An 18,257-nucleotide genomic window follows, 5' to 3' on the forward strand; every position below is an offset into this window, starting at 1 on the left:
CCTATTTACATTATAATTCTATAGTCAGTTTCTACTCAATGATAACGTTGACCTAGAATAAAAAGCAACTACTCTGACGTTATTGAAGTTGGCTTCTGATTCGGGGTTAAGGAGGAAGTTAAAAAAACTTTATTGAAACTTGGGACAAGGACAACCCTGATAGAGCAATAAAAAGTTCAAATGTTGCACTGGTTGTTGATTTAATATTAATAAAAAAATTACAGAACAAAAGTAAAGACAAATTGAAATAAACAGGGCGGTCTCAGCAAAGTTTCAGTGCAATTTTGTCGATTATGCGACGAAGAGATTTTGCAAATAACTTTATATATTAACATCTATGAATAAATTGTTTACCCAACAACATCAGGTTAATTATTTTATTTTTAATCCACGATTTTCTCCTTTAGAACGTGTATCCTTATACATTTACAAGATCAAATTATGGTACAAATCACATTGGAAGAAATATATGTATTGTCCCTCTTATTCGAAAAGAGAATTTAAGTAATTATTTGCAGCAAATTTAATTTTAAAGAAACTAAGGGTAAAAAAGTCTCGATTCAATCAAATGTTTAATGTAAGAAAATATTACGAGTGTGAGGCCAACTTCAGCATTTTCCCTTCTTGCCCTCATTAAAGATGGCGGCTCCAGCTTCAGTTTCCTAGTAGTCAGCGGAGGTCCCTACTGTTCGCCCACAGTCGCGATGGTGGGTATGAGTGTGCTCAGGTCTGCCGCTGCCTTCGCGGCCAGGCTGAGTCCTCTGAAACGTGGCAACACCGCGGCCCATTTACTGTCCAGGACCGTCCAGAGGACAGACAAAGGTAAGATACATCATGGCTGTTTGACAGGTTTGAGGTTTCACTCCGAACGGAGCCGTATCTGCTGATGACCTTGCGCCGGAGCTAGCTAGCATGCTAACACAAGCTAGCAGGCAGCGTCTGTCCTGATGTCAACAGAAAGTCAAACACAGAAATGCATTCGTGTATAATTGAAGCAAGTGTTGTCTGATAGCTGATGTTTAAGTTTAAATTATAATTGATTTCATACAGAATATTGTAGTTGGCAGTTTTCCTCTCAACATCTGTGACATGTCAAAGCTGAGATACTTCTACTCTTTATGAGTTGTTAGTTTTTTTATTTTAATTTGAAGCCCAGTGGAATCTATAGGGTGCACATTGAACAACTTGTTCACCACAGGATTCTGTGAACGTTAATAAATATACAATAACATATCTAGATGAAAGATAGAGAAACAAAGCAAAGATGGAACAAATAAAGATACAGCTGTAATAATGGATCATAATAATATTCTTCTCTAGAAACGGCAATGTGGATATAAAGCTGCACATATAATGCTGCATTGTACTATAAAACAACAGCCAAGTTTGATCACATTGATCTCTCAAGATGAAGAAACTTATCATCCATGTGCTTTTTATTACATCTACAACCAGAGTCCTGTTGTCACCTGTGTCCTGTATCACTTTGGTGTTCTTTGTTTTACAGTGGCCGTCCGTTGGGGTCATGGAAAGTCAATGTTTGTTGTCAAACCCACTGACTTCTATGACAGGAGATTTCTGCGCTTATTGGTGAGTAGTGGAGCACCAGTGTCTTTATTACCCCCTGTGTTCTGAGTCATAAGTACACTGACCATTCTAAACATGCCTGTTTGAAATGGGCTGTTTTCTTGGCCGGTGGAGATGCTGGTTGCAGCTTTGTTTATCGAACTGTAAAAGTGACCTGCGTGAAACCACTGCTGCTGCACAAAGAGCTGTTCACCTGTTTATTCAACGTGCAGGGAAGCTCAACACAGGACACCGAACCATGGCTGGAGCATCAGCTGTTGTTGTGGTCATGAAGGAGCTGTTGTCGTGATCAACAACAACACTTCCGTTGAAGCTAGTCGTGTAGTTATTCAGAGTTTATTCATATTAAAAGTATTGCATAACCAAAGTCTCAACTGCACGTCCTTGGGCCCCTAACAATACACATGCCAGTATTGAAGCGATGCGTTTCCCTGACAGACAGATTAATATTGGAATAAGTATCAGACCTCCAGTATTGGACACCACTCATGCACAACAGCCCTCCATTTTTCAGTATTTCATTGTCCTCTTCCCCCTCCCCCCTCAGCAATATTACGTCCTGCTGACTGGCATCCCCGTGGCCGTCATTGTCACAACTGTAAACATCTTCATGGGTAAGTGAGCTAGTACATTTTGTGTGTTTTTTTTTTATCTCCCTGTTTCAATCAGTTGATAATACGTGTGTGATTGTGTTGTGAAGGTGAAGCAGAGCTGGTTGAAACTCCTGAGGGTTACGAACCTGAGCACTGGGAGTACTACAAGGTATGTTCCTGACGTTTCCCTCACTTTTAAAAGGTTTTCACTGCTTTTTAACACCGATTTAAGGGAAGGACAAAATTGCACCATCATCATCCGCACCATCTCAAAACGTTTTTAAACTGCTGCAAGTGTTTAATGTTATAATCAGTCCCCAGATATTTATAAGGGTCACATGGTGCCTACACAGACAACTCTTAAGAAGCGAGAGGAGTCCTCTACTAACACCATTTCTATGCATGTGGTGATATTTTAGAAATAGGAAAATGGGATCCCCTAATTTAACTGTAAATCCAATGAAAAGGTTCACATGGTTTAATTGTTCATTAGCAGATGAAGATAGGCATGCAAAAGGGTATCTTAGAATTGAGTAGCATGATAGTACGTATACCATTATGTTACATGTGTATTATGATGTCACATACTGCTGGTTTTAAGTAATGACTGATCATTTATGATAAGTCAATCACCTAATGTGCTGAGGCAGCCCTGTGATCACAATCACATCGAACTACTGAACTTGTTGATAACCCTTTATTTAGTTTGCATCAAATACTTTTGCAGTTGTTACACATACTCTTGTCTTGTGTGTCATTGTTATTGCAGCATCCCATCACCAGGGGTATTGCACGGCACGTGTATGATTCCCCGGTGAAGGACTATGAGAAGATGATGGCAATGATCCAAATAGAGAAAGAGAAGGCAGACATGAGGTGAGTGTTCGGAGAGGTGTATTGTGTTGCGGTACCGTTCATCCTGCCATGTGTTTTGTTGTGCCGTACCAGAAAATACACTTAACTTCAGCAGTGACACACATTTAGAGACACAAATTTATACAGACACATACATGCAAATATCTACAACACTGTCGCATAGATACAATAACAGTATCTGAAAGAAGTATGAAAACAATCAATGCCAGTTTGAAAGTAGTAGTAGGTATCGGGTAATGGTAATATATCATCAATGGTTTTAATTGGAGTAGGTGTTGAGTTGCAGAGAAGTATCCAGCCAGTCTCATAAATCTACTTGCTTTAAATTAAAGGTGTTTTGGAGTAAGTCTTGTCTGTAGTTGTCAGATGGGCTCCTAAAGCCATTTGTTCAGGCATGAGGCTGTAATTCAACCATTGTTAAGCCCTATGAGGGCGTGAATGGAAAGATGCAGTCCTATGGTCGTTTTAAAACTCAAAACGTATTAGTGTGGACGTGTCTTAATCACACCGGGATATTAATGAGATTCTGAAAATCCAGCTGGTTGTAGCACAATACCAGAAATCAAATCTCCCAACTCTGTGATTCACAACTCCACTGTGCAAACATGGTTTCATGAACCCTCTGTCCACACAACAGGTTGACTCAGACGGAGGTGCGTCGACAGATGAGGAACAAGGGAGACGGCCCCTGGTTCCAGCGTGAGACCCTCGACAAGGAACTCATTGACAACAGCCCCAAGTCAACACCTGACAATTAATCCACATGTGTCTGAACATCATGTTGATGAATCTGACTGTTTGTAAATTTTTCCCCCTTCTTGCATAAATAAAGTATCTATGTACTCTGAAATTTGGTCTTGAATGATCTGCAATAGGCCTGTGCAGTTTTTGTAGGTAACATTAAATATACAGCATATTGTCTTACACAAATGTCCTGGGTTCAAATCCACTTGTTGACGTGTCCTCCTGCAGTCCACAGCTGTCTTTATACATGCATTCACTGAGCACTTTATTAGGAACACATACACATGCTTATTCATGCCTTTTTCCAATAAGCCAATCATGTGGCAGGAGTGCAATCAATACAATTCTACACATAAAGGTCAGGAGCTCTGCTTGTGAAATACTATTATGTCAGACTGGTTGGTAATCAACATCTTATTGATGTGACGGGTCTGAGGAAAATGGCTGGAGTGGTTGGAGCTGAAATAAAGGATTTGGTAACTCACTCTCTACAACAGGAAAGTATCTTTTAAATGAAAAACATCAGGCATATTGAGGGGACTGATTTCTACAAGTGTATAATTTGGTGTAACTTGATTTAATTTAAATGCACCGTTGGGCCTTGGTGGAGATATGTGCCAGTCATTATTACCTCATCTAATGAGGTTTCAATATGCATTTGTTTCTAAATAGCAGGGTTATGCAAAAAAAACGACTCGACCAATTCCCGTGCAATTTTGTGGAGGAGTGGGACACAACCAAAGGAAGAACCTATTTAATTATAGTGTGGGTTTAGATCAGTGTTTTTATTTATTTTTCGCTTTCTTTAACATTGTGAGAGAGGGTGATTTTCAAAACCTCTGTTGATTTCCTAGGGAATAATCCAAGAATAAAATAACTATAAACAAGGCATATTTAATGAGTGTGGGACATTTGGTGCAGCTTGATTTAATTTAATGGGACTGTGTGGAAGCATGTGCTCTCCTGAATACCCTTCTACTCCCCACTCTTATCCCTGCTGCTTCCAATTCCAATGCTAAATCCAGTTTAAAAATCTGTTTCCAATAAAAATAAAGCCTGTAGTGGAAAAATTAGCTTTTGACTGATTTTTATGACTCACTATTATGGACTGTTGGTCGTTAGTATGCACCGTGTTACTATTATTGTTTTATTGTGTCGTATTTGCAGTGAAGGAGAGCGTCCACGTGGGGACAGAGCTGAGCAGCCTGTTGGACAAAGGCTTGTTGACACATGGGAGGATTTGACATGTGGCTGCTGGAAGCTCACACTGGACAAGATGCGAGTTAAACACATGTTTCATGAGGAACCAGATGTTTATTATAAACGCAATAATATAAAATGAATAGACGGTGGTCTCTAAATCGATCTGTGTTATTGATCGAGAGAGGCTGCAGAGGAGTGACGCAGTTCTGTGATGACACTGCGGTCAAACCATCAAACTGAAACCATCACAACCAGTATCCTGTGTTTCCTGCAGGAGGAACACACGCTGTAGTATCGTGTGGGAGGTGTTGTGGTTATTATGAACCCTGCTCGGAGGTGGGAGGGGTCCTCCTGCTTCACACAGCCCCGGGTGGAGGCTCTTAGAGCGGGCGTCTCCTCAGCAGCAGCAGCAGCGGTGGTGGAGGTGGGTGGTGATGTAGCAAAGCTTGATTTAAAACAACAACAGTAGAGCAACGCTAGCTCCCTCTTCATTAGCATTAGCAATTAGCCTCAGCTCCCGCCTCCTCCTCCACCTCCTCCTCCTCCTGCCGTGCCGTGGTTTTATTTTTATGTTTCCCAGCGTCACATCCCCCCTGGCCGGAGGAGGAATGTAGAGACAGGGAGCTTTAAAAATAGCCTCCTCTCCGGTGGCAGTGTGCTCCGGGAGCTCCAGCAGCACTGTGCCGCGACGAGCAGGAATGCGAAGATGGCTGCAGACCTGGGAGAGCTGCTGGTCCCCTACATGCCCACCATCAGGGTCCCCAAGACCGGAGACAGGGTGTTCAAGAGCGAGTGCGCCTTCTCCTTCGACTCCCCGGTGAGTGGAAGCCCCTGTCCTGCCTCCCTGCTGCTAACACACACACAAACAGAGACACACACAGACACACACTCACTGAGACAGACAGAGACAGACACACTGTCACCGAGACATGAGAGAAGAGGGTCGTTTGGGGAGAGAAATGTGGAGACTGACAGCCTCAAAAACACACAAATGTCTCCATGTGTGTGTGTGTGTGTGTGTGTGTGAGGAGAGAGGGAACTTGGAGAGGAAATAAATAAATAATGTTGTTTACCTCTGAGGAGAACAGAGAGATATGGGGTGTCCCCCTTTGTGCAGTTTAAGCCATTACAATACATTACATTGACAGGTCAACACACACGTGTCTCTATGACTTCAGAGGACTTTCAATTGACTTAAATTGATTTTCCTGTCCGTAGCCATAGCAACTACTTGCCGAACCCTAATCTTAACCTTATCTTATCCTAAAGCTAACCTTCAATCATGTCACCAACTTAAAATAAAACATTACTTTCCAATACGACGACTTGTTTTCAGATTTCCCACAATGTGACTGATTAAGGTTCTGAAACACATGGGTCGTACCTGGAGACAGACACACACACACACACACACACACACACACACACACACACACACACACACACACACACACACACACACACACACACACACACACACACACACTTGTCCTCACACACACTTGCTTGCATCCATAGTATGTCAAAGACTAATGCTTTTTAATTTAAATGTTATTACGCTCATATATTGATTAATTAAAGTATGTTTATCTCTCAGAAGTTAATTATTTAATATGTTTTGATTTTGACGAGTGAGACGGGGCATCTAAACTATTAGAATTATTCTGACTCTTTAATGCATAAACCTTTCCTCTACTTGTAAAAACATGTGGCAGATTTGACCCTTTAATTGTTTTATTTTGCTCTAAGCATTTCTCACAATGAAAACCTCCTTTTCGGACTGAAAACGTTTTTAAAGGTGACTCAGCTGTCTGGAGTTCATCATGTTGGACGGAGGACTGGGTTATTTTTATCCGCACTCTCTTGAAGCTCGTATGTCACTTTGGGCCACTTAAAGGTTTATCACGGGGTTCATAAGGACCAAGCTGATCGCTGATATACGTTATTCTACATGTATTATGTCTCCGCGAGTCCAGGTGTGAAAGTGTTGAAAGTTGTTTACTGTCAGAAAAATGGAGGTTGTTGTTATCCCGCGTATCAAAATGAACAAACCTCAGTATTCAGTAACAAGCTGTTTCAGATCCGATAAGAGATGTGACATCAGTTTTATGAGAAATTATTTTACTGTGCTTTTGAAACTGGAGCAAAATCTACAGATCCTCACTGCCCCAAAAATGATGAGATTAATCACATTTTTTCATGCATTCTTTGGCTTGATTATTATGAGCAGGCAACTCTGATTTACAGTATAAACCAAGATCTTTGGTAGCAGCCATTTTTATTCTGCGCTGCAGTGCTGGAACTGTTTTTTGGCTGTTTTACAAGACTGTGTGAGTGAGAAAGCCTTTTTGAAAAGGTGCTTACAGAATCACTCACACATCTCCCCGACCATGAAGTCTTAAATTAAACTCAAATGAGGTTAATTGTAATGATAACAATGTCTCTATTTTTCACAATAGTTGAAATGTCACCTAAATTCCTCCATGTATTAGATAAAAAGATAATTTTAAAGATGAATTACTCTGTGTGAATATATACATTATAGGGACCATATCTCCGCCTTTTAGCTGTTGTTGAATATTAATGGTTGGCCGAAATAAAGATGGGAAATGCTGATTATTAAACAGGGTAAATTTCCTATATTATGCAAAATCTTCAAGGTTTTCAACATGTTACACTCCCTGTTGTGTTTTTTTTCTCTTCCACTTGCGCTGCTGTTCATTGACACTGTTTGTTTTGGTCCACAGGAGTCTGAGGGAGGCCTGTATGTGTGTATGAACACATTCCTGGGCTTCGGACGAGAACATGTGGAGAGACATTATCGCAAAACAGGACAGAGCGTTTACATGCACCTCAAGCGACATGTTAAAGAGGTACGTTTTCCACCACACATTTGTAATGGGAACTGATTTTTAAACTGGACTAAGCAGTAGTTTTGGAAGCCATAGTAATAAGAGAAGGTCTACAGTCCCCTTGATTTAAATATTTATTTAATATCGATTTCCAATCCTTCCACCAAGTCTTTCACACATAGCGGATCTCGTCAAACCACATGTTTACAGGTCTGAACACACAAAAGAGAATGAGGAAGAGAAGACACTAAAGCAGTTACAGATGATCATCTGTGAAGCTCCTTTTCTGCTTCAATCAGATCTCACTTACTTAAATGGTATTAAGATAATCTGTTTTGATATTTAAAAAAACATTTCAATTCATACTTCACAGTTACAAGCATCACACTTACACTTCCCTATTTATTTGAACACTATTTAAACTATTTAAAGTATTAATGATTTCTTATACACTAATATGTATTTGTAAGCAGACGTAAGTGATTATTAATGTATTTGTTCACAACCAATAAATGAAATTGTTTTGTAATCAAAAAAATAAAAGATGATATTAGTAAAACACAGCTCTATAAATAAGTAAATACTTTACATTACTATATGTACTTAAATACGTCCTAATATTTAGTATTTTTTTATATATTTGTTTACTGTATGTAAAGTTATTTTTCCTGACTGGGACTGGACATTTGATCCTTGACTTATTTGCTCCCAAAGTCAGTGTCATTCCACAATGCACATGGTTGTGCTTTAATTCTTTACATAGAAACATACACAGAGTGACTTTTCACTCGTCAACATTAGTGCTAGAATCACATTGTATGGCCTGTTAATTGATGCGCCATGAATACTTACGCTTTTTTTATATCGTATTTGAAAAAGAGGAAAATATTAAATTTCATTGAGCCTCATTGCCAGACCTGACCTTCAGACTTTGTTTGTGTCTAACACTTGATATGTTTTCAGCTGTGTATCTCGACTCTAACCCGTCACACTGTTTGTAGTAACAGTAATCACTGTATGTAATATAAATAGTTTTTAATGTAAACATTTACAATTAATCTACAATTATATACATCAATAAAATAAGAATACTCAGAAAAAAGACGGTTGAACACTTGAAATATTGCACAGTGGTTGTATTTCCAATTAATGTTTTTAGCCAGGCAGGTCAACTGAAAGTCATGTCAACATGTTGACATATACAGAGAATAACGTTTACAGTGATACATACAAAGAGAAAGGATATTTACATTGGTCTATTTCAATATATAAAATATCAAATAAAGTAGAAAAAGTCAATATGAACAATCGAAACCCTGACAAAACATGTGTCTCTTCAGTTTACACCTGTACATGTCTATAGAAGGAAAACACTTAATTGTAAACTGTTACAAACAAACCCATGATAGGCCTCACCTCTTCACCTCCACCGAGGGACAGCACCTAAGTGTTCTTACTATTTACAAGATACTTCTGATGTTCAAATTATAACTTGCCATCTACATTTATTGTACTGAATAAAATGATCACCATCAGATTGTGCTGTTCATGATGGTAGATGGGGTGGACAAAATAACAGGAACATCTTATATCTACATATATATAAATATATGTAATACAATCTGATAAAGCAATCTGACAGTCTGAACCAGATAGCTGTTTGTGAAGTTTGTGGTGTATTATATGACCTTGAGGTGTTTCTATTCTATTTACCATTTCTGAAAATTTATAAAATGATTTGACAAAACTTTTCTGCTTTTCTGCGAACAAACCCCACGCGAACAAACCATTTTTTATTTCAAAGTTTCTGGTGAACAACAGAGGCTGTAGCTGCAGCCGTGTTTTCCTCGATGGCTCTAATTGCCCCCAGATAAGCTCTGCTTTGTAAAGAGCTTCTATTTCCATGGCTGAATCTGGCCAGAAACAGCTGCTCACATTCTGCAGGCTCCCGTGTCTGCTGTTTTTTTCCCATGAGTCCACTCGGTGTGTCAGCATTCTCTGTTGGTCTGCCCACTGTGTCCGGCCTCCTGTTGACTGAGTGGGCAGCACCCGGGCTGAGCCTGATCGGGCCGGACAGACACCAGTCAGTGGTACTTTGTTATTTTGTAAAGTCACTTACAAAGTGCTGAAAATATTTCTCAATCAGTCTGGTAAAGACTGAGGGTCTAATGGTTACCAGTGTTCTTGAAATTCCATTGTGAAGAGAAAAGAGAAATATAGTAGGGGCAGATACATTTGAGGACACAGGCAAAGACAGGCCCATATACATGGTGTTTTTCTGTAAGTTATATCTTTCCAAGTCTACAAACCTCAGTGCATCAATCTTTAATTCTGATCCTGCTCTCAAAGGGGGTTTCCCCCTCATCTTGTAACCTGATCTGGCAACTAGAACATCCAGCATCTATTTCTAACAATATGACAACCATCTGTATCTTCTCTCAAAGTGTAAACGTTTTTCTCAGCATTTTTACAGTAAAAATCCTTAAAGGTCCTTTTTAAATGAAGATTCTTTCACCCTGTTTAATTTGTTCATCCCTGTTGTTTCTCACAGAAAGCCACAGGAGCTGCAGGTGCTATCCCCAGACGGAGAAATGGAAAGGTCTTTCTAGGTAAGTGTGGGTAGCAACAACACACAGTAATAATACTCCATTAGAAGTAAAAGTCATTAACTATTCTATATACACAGCAGTATTTTCAGTTGAATTTACTTATGCTATAACTTAAATTCAAATAACAAAAACAGTACAGTTTTGGAAATATGGGCTATACAATACAATTTAAATTGGTTTAAAACTTCTACCATCTTTAAAAAACATGACAAATGATGAAGGGGCCACAGCCAGACACTTCTTTTCAAAATTGTCACAAGGGTTAGGTCTTTGGAGTCACTGGTTTATTAACTGTCCTGTTAATTCAATAACTAATAGTAACTTGAAATAAACTAGCAACGGTCATCGAGAGATCTGATTGGTTGTGATCAGAAATGCTCTCTCTGTGCTCAGAGAACCACCTCCATTCCATTACAAGCCACTGTTATTGTTTGTAACACTGTGGCGACCCACCAGCTGCCCCTCCGACCGGCCTTTACCCGAAAGCGTCACATATTTCATAGGATGAGACCTCTCCTCCTCCTCCTCCTCCTCCTCCTCCTCCTCCTCCTCCTCCTCCTCCTCCTCCTCCTCCTCCTCCTCCTCCTCCGCCTCCTCCTCCTCCTGTGCTCTTAATATAGCCCATTTATTTGTATATGTGGTTGGTAACTGTTCTAAATCAAAGCCTGGCCAACTCCCATCCTCCTCCTCCTCTTCCTCCTCCTGCTTGGTTTACAGTGGGGCCGCCTCCTGTCAATCGCTGCGGCCTCTCAGCTGCCACCACCTGTCAACCTCCCGTCAAGGCTGACACACTTCTGCTGCAGTCATGACGCTGCGGCTCGGAGAGGACCAGGTGTCTCTCCCTCCCCCCCCCCCCCCCCCTGCTGATGGGGGAATTCCTTCCACTCAACCTCTTTCTGACAGACGTTACTGTTTTCTTATCGCCCAGAGTTCCATTGACTTTACTATCCATCACCTGACTCTGTCCCTGATAGAACTTTGCGGGAGTCTTTCTTTAAGAAGTCGTCCTCTGGCCTTGATGACAATTCTTTCCTTTGTGACAGTGGACATGCATGTATCGCCCCGTCATCCCCAGACCACTCCAGTGATCTAATCGTGCCCACTAGCTGCTGACGTCAGACCTGTGGTTGCCATGAAGTCAGTGTGGACAATAACAATGTCAGGGATAACCTGTGATCTGTTTGTAATGAGTCACTACACGACTTTAGTGCTGGGTGGAGGACAGCCGGACGGCTCTATATGGAGACAGAGATTAAGAGAGGAGGCTCGCTTTTCTCAGGTTCAAGTTAAGACTGGTATAATTTTGGTTAGAGGTGAAATGTTCAGGTCATTCATTTATTGATGCATTTTTTCAGGAGACATTTCCGGAGTTATCCTAACCCTAATCCCTATTTTCTGACATTTTATAGAAATTATAGAAGTAATAAGAATAGGAAATATCCACCATTTGAGTGAATAATAAAAATAATTGTTATTTGCTTCCCTAATTTGGATCCTATATGTTTTCATTGCTGTTTGTCTTTTGGAATATGCAGAAACTACGGAACTGATTTTATTCAAACTTGGTTGAAGTGTGGGTGATGGGCTATGGGAGAACCTATTTAATTTTAGCGTGGATCCGGATGAACAGGCCGATCCAGGCTTTTTGTTCTCGCCTTAGCAGAGGTGTGTTCTCTCCGAGTGCCCTTCTAGTCTCAATATGTGATCACTAATGAAATGAGGATTCCATAGCTGCACAGACAAATGTCACAGATTCAAACCACGCTGAATTCCTAAATATAGCTCAGTGTGATCAAAAGAGTCATTATCCTGTCACTGTAAAAAAAGATGCCATTGATGTCTTTCTTGTTCAATGATTCATCTGCTTGTACAGTGGAACCTAAGACTGTAATGGTATTGACTAAAGGACCAAGTGGAGAACATAAAAAAGAACAGCCGTCACCAGAACAGAACATAAAATAAAAATAACCAGGAACAAACTCCATCATGGAATAACAATAATGATATTATCAGGTAATGTCCGTCAGTGTCTAACTGCATCTGACAGAGCATCTGCTTCCTCCCTTTTAAGATTTAGAGCTAAACCGTGATTTTAACGGAGAGGACTATGAATATGAAGATGAGGCCAAGCTCGTCATTTTTCCAGACCACTTCGAGATCGCCTTACCAAATATTGAGGAGTTGCCCGCTCTGGTCAGTGAGATGTCGCTGCATGAGGGCGATGTGTGTGTTTCCATGCATGTTGAAGCGGAGGATGCACTCAGTGGTTCCCCGGACACTGGATAGACAGGGTTGATCAAAGAGCCACCACATAGCCTGAACCTTTTTAAGGATAATTGATAGTTTGCCAGTATTTTACGTTCAGGAATGTTAAGTAATAATATATTTCATGCACAGTGAGATTCTGTGATATGTCACCATGTAGGCTTGTCTAGTAGCACTAATCCGGCCTATAGTATTTTTTGAGAGGATGGATTGGAGGTTGTTAAAATACTATTTCACAACCTTTTTCTCTCTGCATAAAAAAGAAAGGGGAACCACCAGGTGCACGCCAAGTTGCCTTTATCACTTTTGCGTGTGGGTTTGTTTGCATAGAGGAACGAGGAGACATTTCACTCCTGTATTTACTTATTTTTTTTTTTTTCCTTTCCTTTTTACGTATGTATAATTTAATGCTGTGGATGAAGAAGTTGCGGTGCTGCAAATGTTTTGTTTATTTTTATTTGCATGTTGTTTTTTCTTTTACCCACTGCCTGCTCTTCCTGTGCCGCTTCAGCCACCTTCTGTTGCACAGCTTTGTGTTTTTGGCTTTGTTTTTGGTCACTGTTGATAATGTCTCTGTTGTGTCATCCGATGTCCAGGTGACCATCGCCTGTGATGCAGTGCTCAACGCACCATCAGCCTACAAGAAACCAGAACCTGAGTCCTGGGACGAGGAGATCCAGGTGTCCAGACACGCCAGGAGCCTCAGACAGCTGGATAACGATGTCAGGATCCCACCCAGGTAGGACAGACATTCTGGATTCTTAAAAGAAGCATCATACTAACACTTTGATCTCACAGCTGAGATATGTTACTGTCATGATTAACATAAGTAAGTGATGTTTGTGCAGCGCTCCCTCTCAGCTGTATCACCATGATGGTTATAGAAACACAGACAGGGACATGTAATCTGTCCTCTCCCTCTTCCTGGTGCTAACTATAAAATCCAACGTTTGATTTCACACAGTGCTACATTTGAATAAATATTGAGATAGGAAAAAGTGTTTTGCAAGTTTTATCAGGAGCTACTTGCTCTTTTACTTCAGCTTCTTGTGCCTCTAAACTATTTAGGTATTTATTATTATGTATAGAGGTTTTTCATGAGAAAATATTATTTAAACTTCATTAATGTTTGTGTGTTGTCAGTGGCTGGAAGTGTCAGAAGTGCGAGATGAGAGAGAACCTGTGGCTGAACCTGACCGATGGTACCCTGCTCTGTGGGAAGTGGTTCTTTGATGGGAGTGGAGGAAACGGCCACGCTCTGGAGCACTACAGAGCCACCAACCACCCCCTGGCTGTCAAACTGGACACCATCACCCCGGACGGAGCAGGTCTGAGACAAGTGATGGGTTCATCTGAACTGTTGCATCCGAGTTCATGTTCATGTTTGATGAACAATCTTTACAATTTCACGCCAGGAGAAGTCTTAATTATTCCGATGTTTAAATTAGATTATTGGGTGTTGTATGAAGAGCTTGTTGGCCAAAAATCTGTGAATATAAAAATGATCACTTCAGCTTGACTGACTTTTATCTTGGTTTCAGATGTCTATTCGTTCGAAGAGGAAGAAGCCGTGTTGGACCCTAACATATCAGACCACTTGGCACACTTCGGAATAGACATGCTACAGATGCTGCAGAAAAGAGCAAGTTGTCTTAATGTCTTCACTGTGCAGAAGAGTCAAGATGTTTTTACTAAAAACAGTATTCAACGACATCTTTCTCAAAAACATTTGAACTAGTGCTCTACAGCAAGTAGAGGCTGATAGATGGCCTCTGTTAATCCTTTTGCAGCTTTCTTGAAAGCATCCTCTAAACAACATCACATTCAAAACTTGACTTCCATGGGTCTTGAGCAATTCACCATGCCATGCCCTCACAGTTGAGTTCTGCCTTTCTTGAACCCTGGTACCTGCACATTGTATATTGTTCAAATGCTGCACTGCCCTTGTAGTGTATTTCCACCTTTTCCTTCAACACAGGTAACGTGTAGCAAAGAGTGAAAAGGTTAATCAAGAGCGACTGATTCAGAAACCTTCACAAACAACACTGAACTTTTTGGGTCCCTAGCAACACACTTGCCAAATTTGAAATACAGATGGACAGATTTCTCCATTCATCATTAGATATCCATTTATATAACTTAAACCAACGTCTTGACTCTACCTCTACTGTTTCCCCTTCAGACAGAGAACGGGCACCACACAGATAACAATGCGCGTCCGCGAGTCAGTGAATGGGAGGTGATCCAGGAGTCCGGCATGAAACTGAAGGCGGTGTTCGGTTCTGGTTACACAGGGATCAAGAACCTGGGCAACAGCTGCTACCTTGGCACAGTAATGCAGGTTCTCTTCAGCATCCCAGACTTCCAGAGGATGTGAGTACTGTACACTGTGATGAGGATTTTCTAAAGAAAAACATCCTTTTTGTGTGTATTATGTATATAACGCCATCCAGCTCATTTTGTCTATTGTCTAGTGAATAGACAACACAGAGGATGTTATAAATTTCTAGAAATGCTGTATGCAAAGATATTTAAATGGAAGATAATACAGGATTTGTCGGCTATAAAAGAGATTCTGGCAGCATCTTTGTGAGTTTCTTCACCACCTGAGGCACCTAACAGATGTTCATTAACCTGAATAGTTTGTGCCTAAATGACATTAAACATTTATCTGTTAGTGTTAATTTGTGAATAATAATTGACAGTAAAAATGGCACAGCTGCCTATATGGAAACCACATGTGTGAATAGTATATTAAACACATCATAATAAATGTGTTCCAGCAGAGATTTAATGGGTGCTTTAAGTAAAAAGTATGACAACAAGAAGAAGGTGTTGCCGTCTGCTCAGTTCAACCTTGTGTGTTTTCATGAACACACAGGACGCGGCATGTGTCTGTGCGTGACGCTCCATGTGCTCCGTCTGATGTGAGCTTGTGACATGTATTTTGATCTTCAGGTATGTGGGGAATCTTCAGAGGATATATGACTATTCCCCCCTCGACCCCTCCCAGGACTTTGCCACACAGATGTAAGTGACGTCAGTATGATATAACGCAGTGAACACACACACAAGTGAAGGTGTTTTCCAGCTGCTGAAAAACAGCTCAGCTCAGCGAGCCTCTCTGATACCAGAGGCCTTTTAGACGCCTTGGCTGTGATGAGTGTGAGTGGAGTCAGTGACAGAAAGGTGATGAGTATCAGTGATGTGAATGTCTCATATTCTCAGGCTCATTTTCCACAAACATGTTTATACCTGTCGCTGTTCATATAAGTGCTGAATAAGAAAAGTGTAACTCGATACAGATGCATTAAATCATCTACGATATGATTTTAATGCTGATGTATTATATCAAATGAACAATCTTGAATAATATTATCACATTGTATCCCTTTGCCCGATAAGGAAAATACTGCTATGTATAAAAAACAAGGTGCTGAATGATAAACAGATTTTTTTTCTAGATTAATTTCAAAGTGAAAAATAAATGTGAATAAAACTTATAATACTACATGTATGAATGGAGTGTGTGGTGATATGACTACATGTTTGATGCCATAATTGCGCAATGGTATGAGATAAAATATAGGTTTTCTCAAATGATGACATTTTAGGTTAAAGACAGGATTCACAATGAAAAGAAATGATGTAATTACGAAATGAGATGAAAATAATTATTAGTTATTCCATCATACTTATATGGATAATAGTAATACAAATTAACAAGGCTTACATGAATGTGAAACAGCAGTAATATCTTGAAGACAGTGACACTGGTGTAATTGATTTGACTAAAACAAAACAAAACGAGTCACTGCCCCCAGTTAATTTGAGCTTTAGTGTTTTTTTCTACACAGGCAGCCTGGAGTCTCTCGAAAGAGCAAAGACACTGGATAATGTGAGAAAGAAAATATGATGCTTATTAATACATTTATTACCACCAAAAAATAGTGATACAGCTTTTTAACCATGACAAAGAACTGAGCGTTAAAAAAAAGTTTGATATTTGTGACTTTTTTGATGTGGAAAACATTTTGGTCTTTACAGAAACTGTCTAAGGTGTTGGTTACCATGGCAACCGAGCTGAGTTTGAACTCAAGTCAGATTTTTTCTAGAATGAATATTCAGCAGTTTACCACTTATCGTCTTTGTGAGACAGGCCCCAGGTGTATTGTCTGAAGGTTTTCAAATGTTTGTTCTGACAGAGTTAAGACACGCACGTGCACAGAGCCGTCAGGGTGTTTCATCTACGAAAGTAAAATCAGGATTCTGGAGACGGATCTTATTTTACAACGTTTCTGCCTTTTTGTTTTCTTCCGACAGGGCTAAACTGGGGCAGGGACTGATCTCAGGCCAGCACTCCAAACCACCCATGAAATCTGAGCTCATTGAACAGGTGATGAAAGAAGAATACAAGGTATTAAACTGGGTATGTCCAGCTCCCAAACTTGGTCCTTAACCAACAGAAGCATGCAAACACTGACCGGTAGTAAAATGAATCGTTTTAGGATGTCAGCACAGTGAAGCTACATTCTGTCAGTCTGCCATCATGTTCCCAGTGTAAACATGAAAAGTCTTTTCATCATGAAAATCTTCTGTGTTATTAATACACTTGCGCCTTTTTTTTAGCTTTTCAAAGGAGTTGATGGAAACGAGAGATGCATTTTTTTTCTTCCTTTTGTCTGAAAATAACTGGTGGGCTCAGTCCCACGTGTATAACTTAGATTGTGTTGTGAATTTCTTTAAATTCCCCACATAACTGTTCATTTTGTCACAGATATGAGCTGTGCGTGATTATTATGTGAATACTGTATTGTCTGAAGTTTGATTATTTCATATGATCCTTTCAGTTTTAACCACATACTGTAGTACACAGCTGTGAGGGAATATAATGAGGAAATCCTTTAAATCCTAATGGGACCTGGAGCTTGTTCTGTAAGCTCCAGGCTTCTTTAAAACCACACAACAGCGTCAGTAACTGAGCACAGAGCACAGAGCTGTGATCATGCACTACCTACACATGTGATGGTGGAGTCAGGTTTGGACACACATTGACAGCTGGGAAGATAAGGGGGGGAGGGCCTGTGTTGGCATGTAGTACTCAGGACATATGACCCATTACAATTACAAATAAATGTATTTCAGAGAAATGTCAAACTTTTGCAGTTTGAAGCAGCAGAAACTAGTTTATGTTTGGTGACATTTTTTACAAAATTCTTATTTTATTGATTTGTTGAAGAGTTTTTGCTCATATTAGCTATTCCATTATTAACATTCACAGCCGTGCCATTTTTGTTGTTGATGCTTCATACTAAAACTTGAGTTATCTCAATATCATTCTAACTTATTAATGACATTTAGCAGCATTTTCTTTGACCACACAATCAAATTGATATAATCAATTTTCTTCTTTTGTGGACAACATAAAATATCTTGGACACTAACCTATTGCATGGGGCCAGGTACCAGCCGTTCTCTGGGAGCTGCTGCTGTCTGAGTATCATTCCCAGGTGAGTGAGTGGTCAAGT

At 40.1% G+C, this 18,257-nt stretch overlaps 2 protein-coding genes across 2 annotated transcripts in view; both read left to right on the top strand.

Annotated features, from left to right (window-relative positions):
- The first annotated feature begins 698 nt into the window (after positions 1-698).
- On the top strand, positions 699-3,906 carry ndufb5 (NADH:ubiquinone oxidoreductase subunit B5). Its single transcript, XM_061077973.1, has 6 exons — positions 699-822; positions 1,508-1,590; positions 2,135-2,201; positions 2,288-2,349; positions 2,950-3,056; positions 3,694-3,906. The coding sequence occupies exons 1-6, from the start codon at positions 705-707 to the stop codon at positions 3,812-3,814; spliced, it is 558 nt and encodes a 185-aa protein (XP_060933956.1). The 5' UTR covers positions 699-704; the 3' UTR covers positions 3,815-3,906.
- A 1,379-nt stretch (positions 3,907-5,285) lies between these two features.
- Positions 5,286-18,257, top strand: part of usp13 (ubiquitin specific peptidase 13) — a 31,188-nt gene continuing 18,216 nt past the window's right edge. Inside the window, exons 1-10 of the mRNA XM_061077884.1 lie at positions 5,286-5,820; positions 7,751-7,876; positions 10,407-10,464; positions 12,536-12,657; positions 13,326-13,468; positions 13,873-14,057; positions 14,271-14,371; positions 14,912-15,102; positions 15,688-15,759; positions 17,053-17,158. Coding sequence (XP_060933867.1) covers positions 5,710-5,820; positions 7,751-7,876; positions 10,407-10,464; positions 12,536-12,657; positions 13,326-13,468; positions 13,873-14,057; positions 14,271-14,371; positions 14,912-15,102; positions 15,688-15,759; positions 17,053-17,158 — 1,215 coding nt within the window. The 5' untranslated portion in view covers positions 5,286-5,709. The remainder of the gene's footprint in view (positions 5,821-7,750; positions 7,877-10,406; positions 10,465-12,535; positions 12,658-13,325; positions 13,469-13,872; positions 14,058-14,270; positions 14,372-14,911; positions 15,103-15,687; positions 15,760-17,052; positions 17,159-18,257) is intronic.

This window comes from Limanda limanda, chromosome 9 (assembly GCF_963576545.1).
Source record: "Limanda limanda chromosome 9, fLimLim1.1, whole genome shotgun sequence".
NCBI lineage: Eukaryota > Metazoa > Chordata > Actinopteri > Pleuronectiformes > Pleuronectidae > Limanda > Limanda limanda.

Excerpts from the sequence above, each read along its gene's own strand:
- ndufb5 (XM_061077973.1), top strand. The coding sequence starts at position 705 with ATGGTGGGTATGAGTGTGCTCAGGTCTGCCGCTGCCTTCGCGGCCAGG. Across the intron at positions 823-1,507 it reads CGTCCAGAGGACAGACAAAG|TGGCCGTCCGTTGGGGTCAT; the intron begins GTAAGATACATC and ends TTTGTTTTACAG. Across the intron at positions 1,591-2,134 it reads GGAGATTTCTGCGCTTATTG|CAATATTACGTCCTGCTGAC; the intron begins GTGAGTAGTGGA and ends CTCCCCCCTCAG.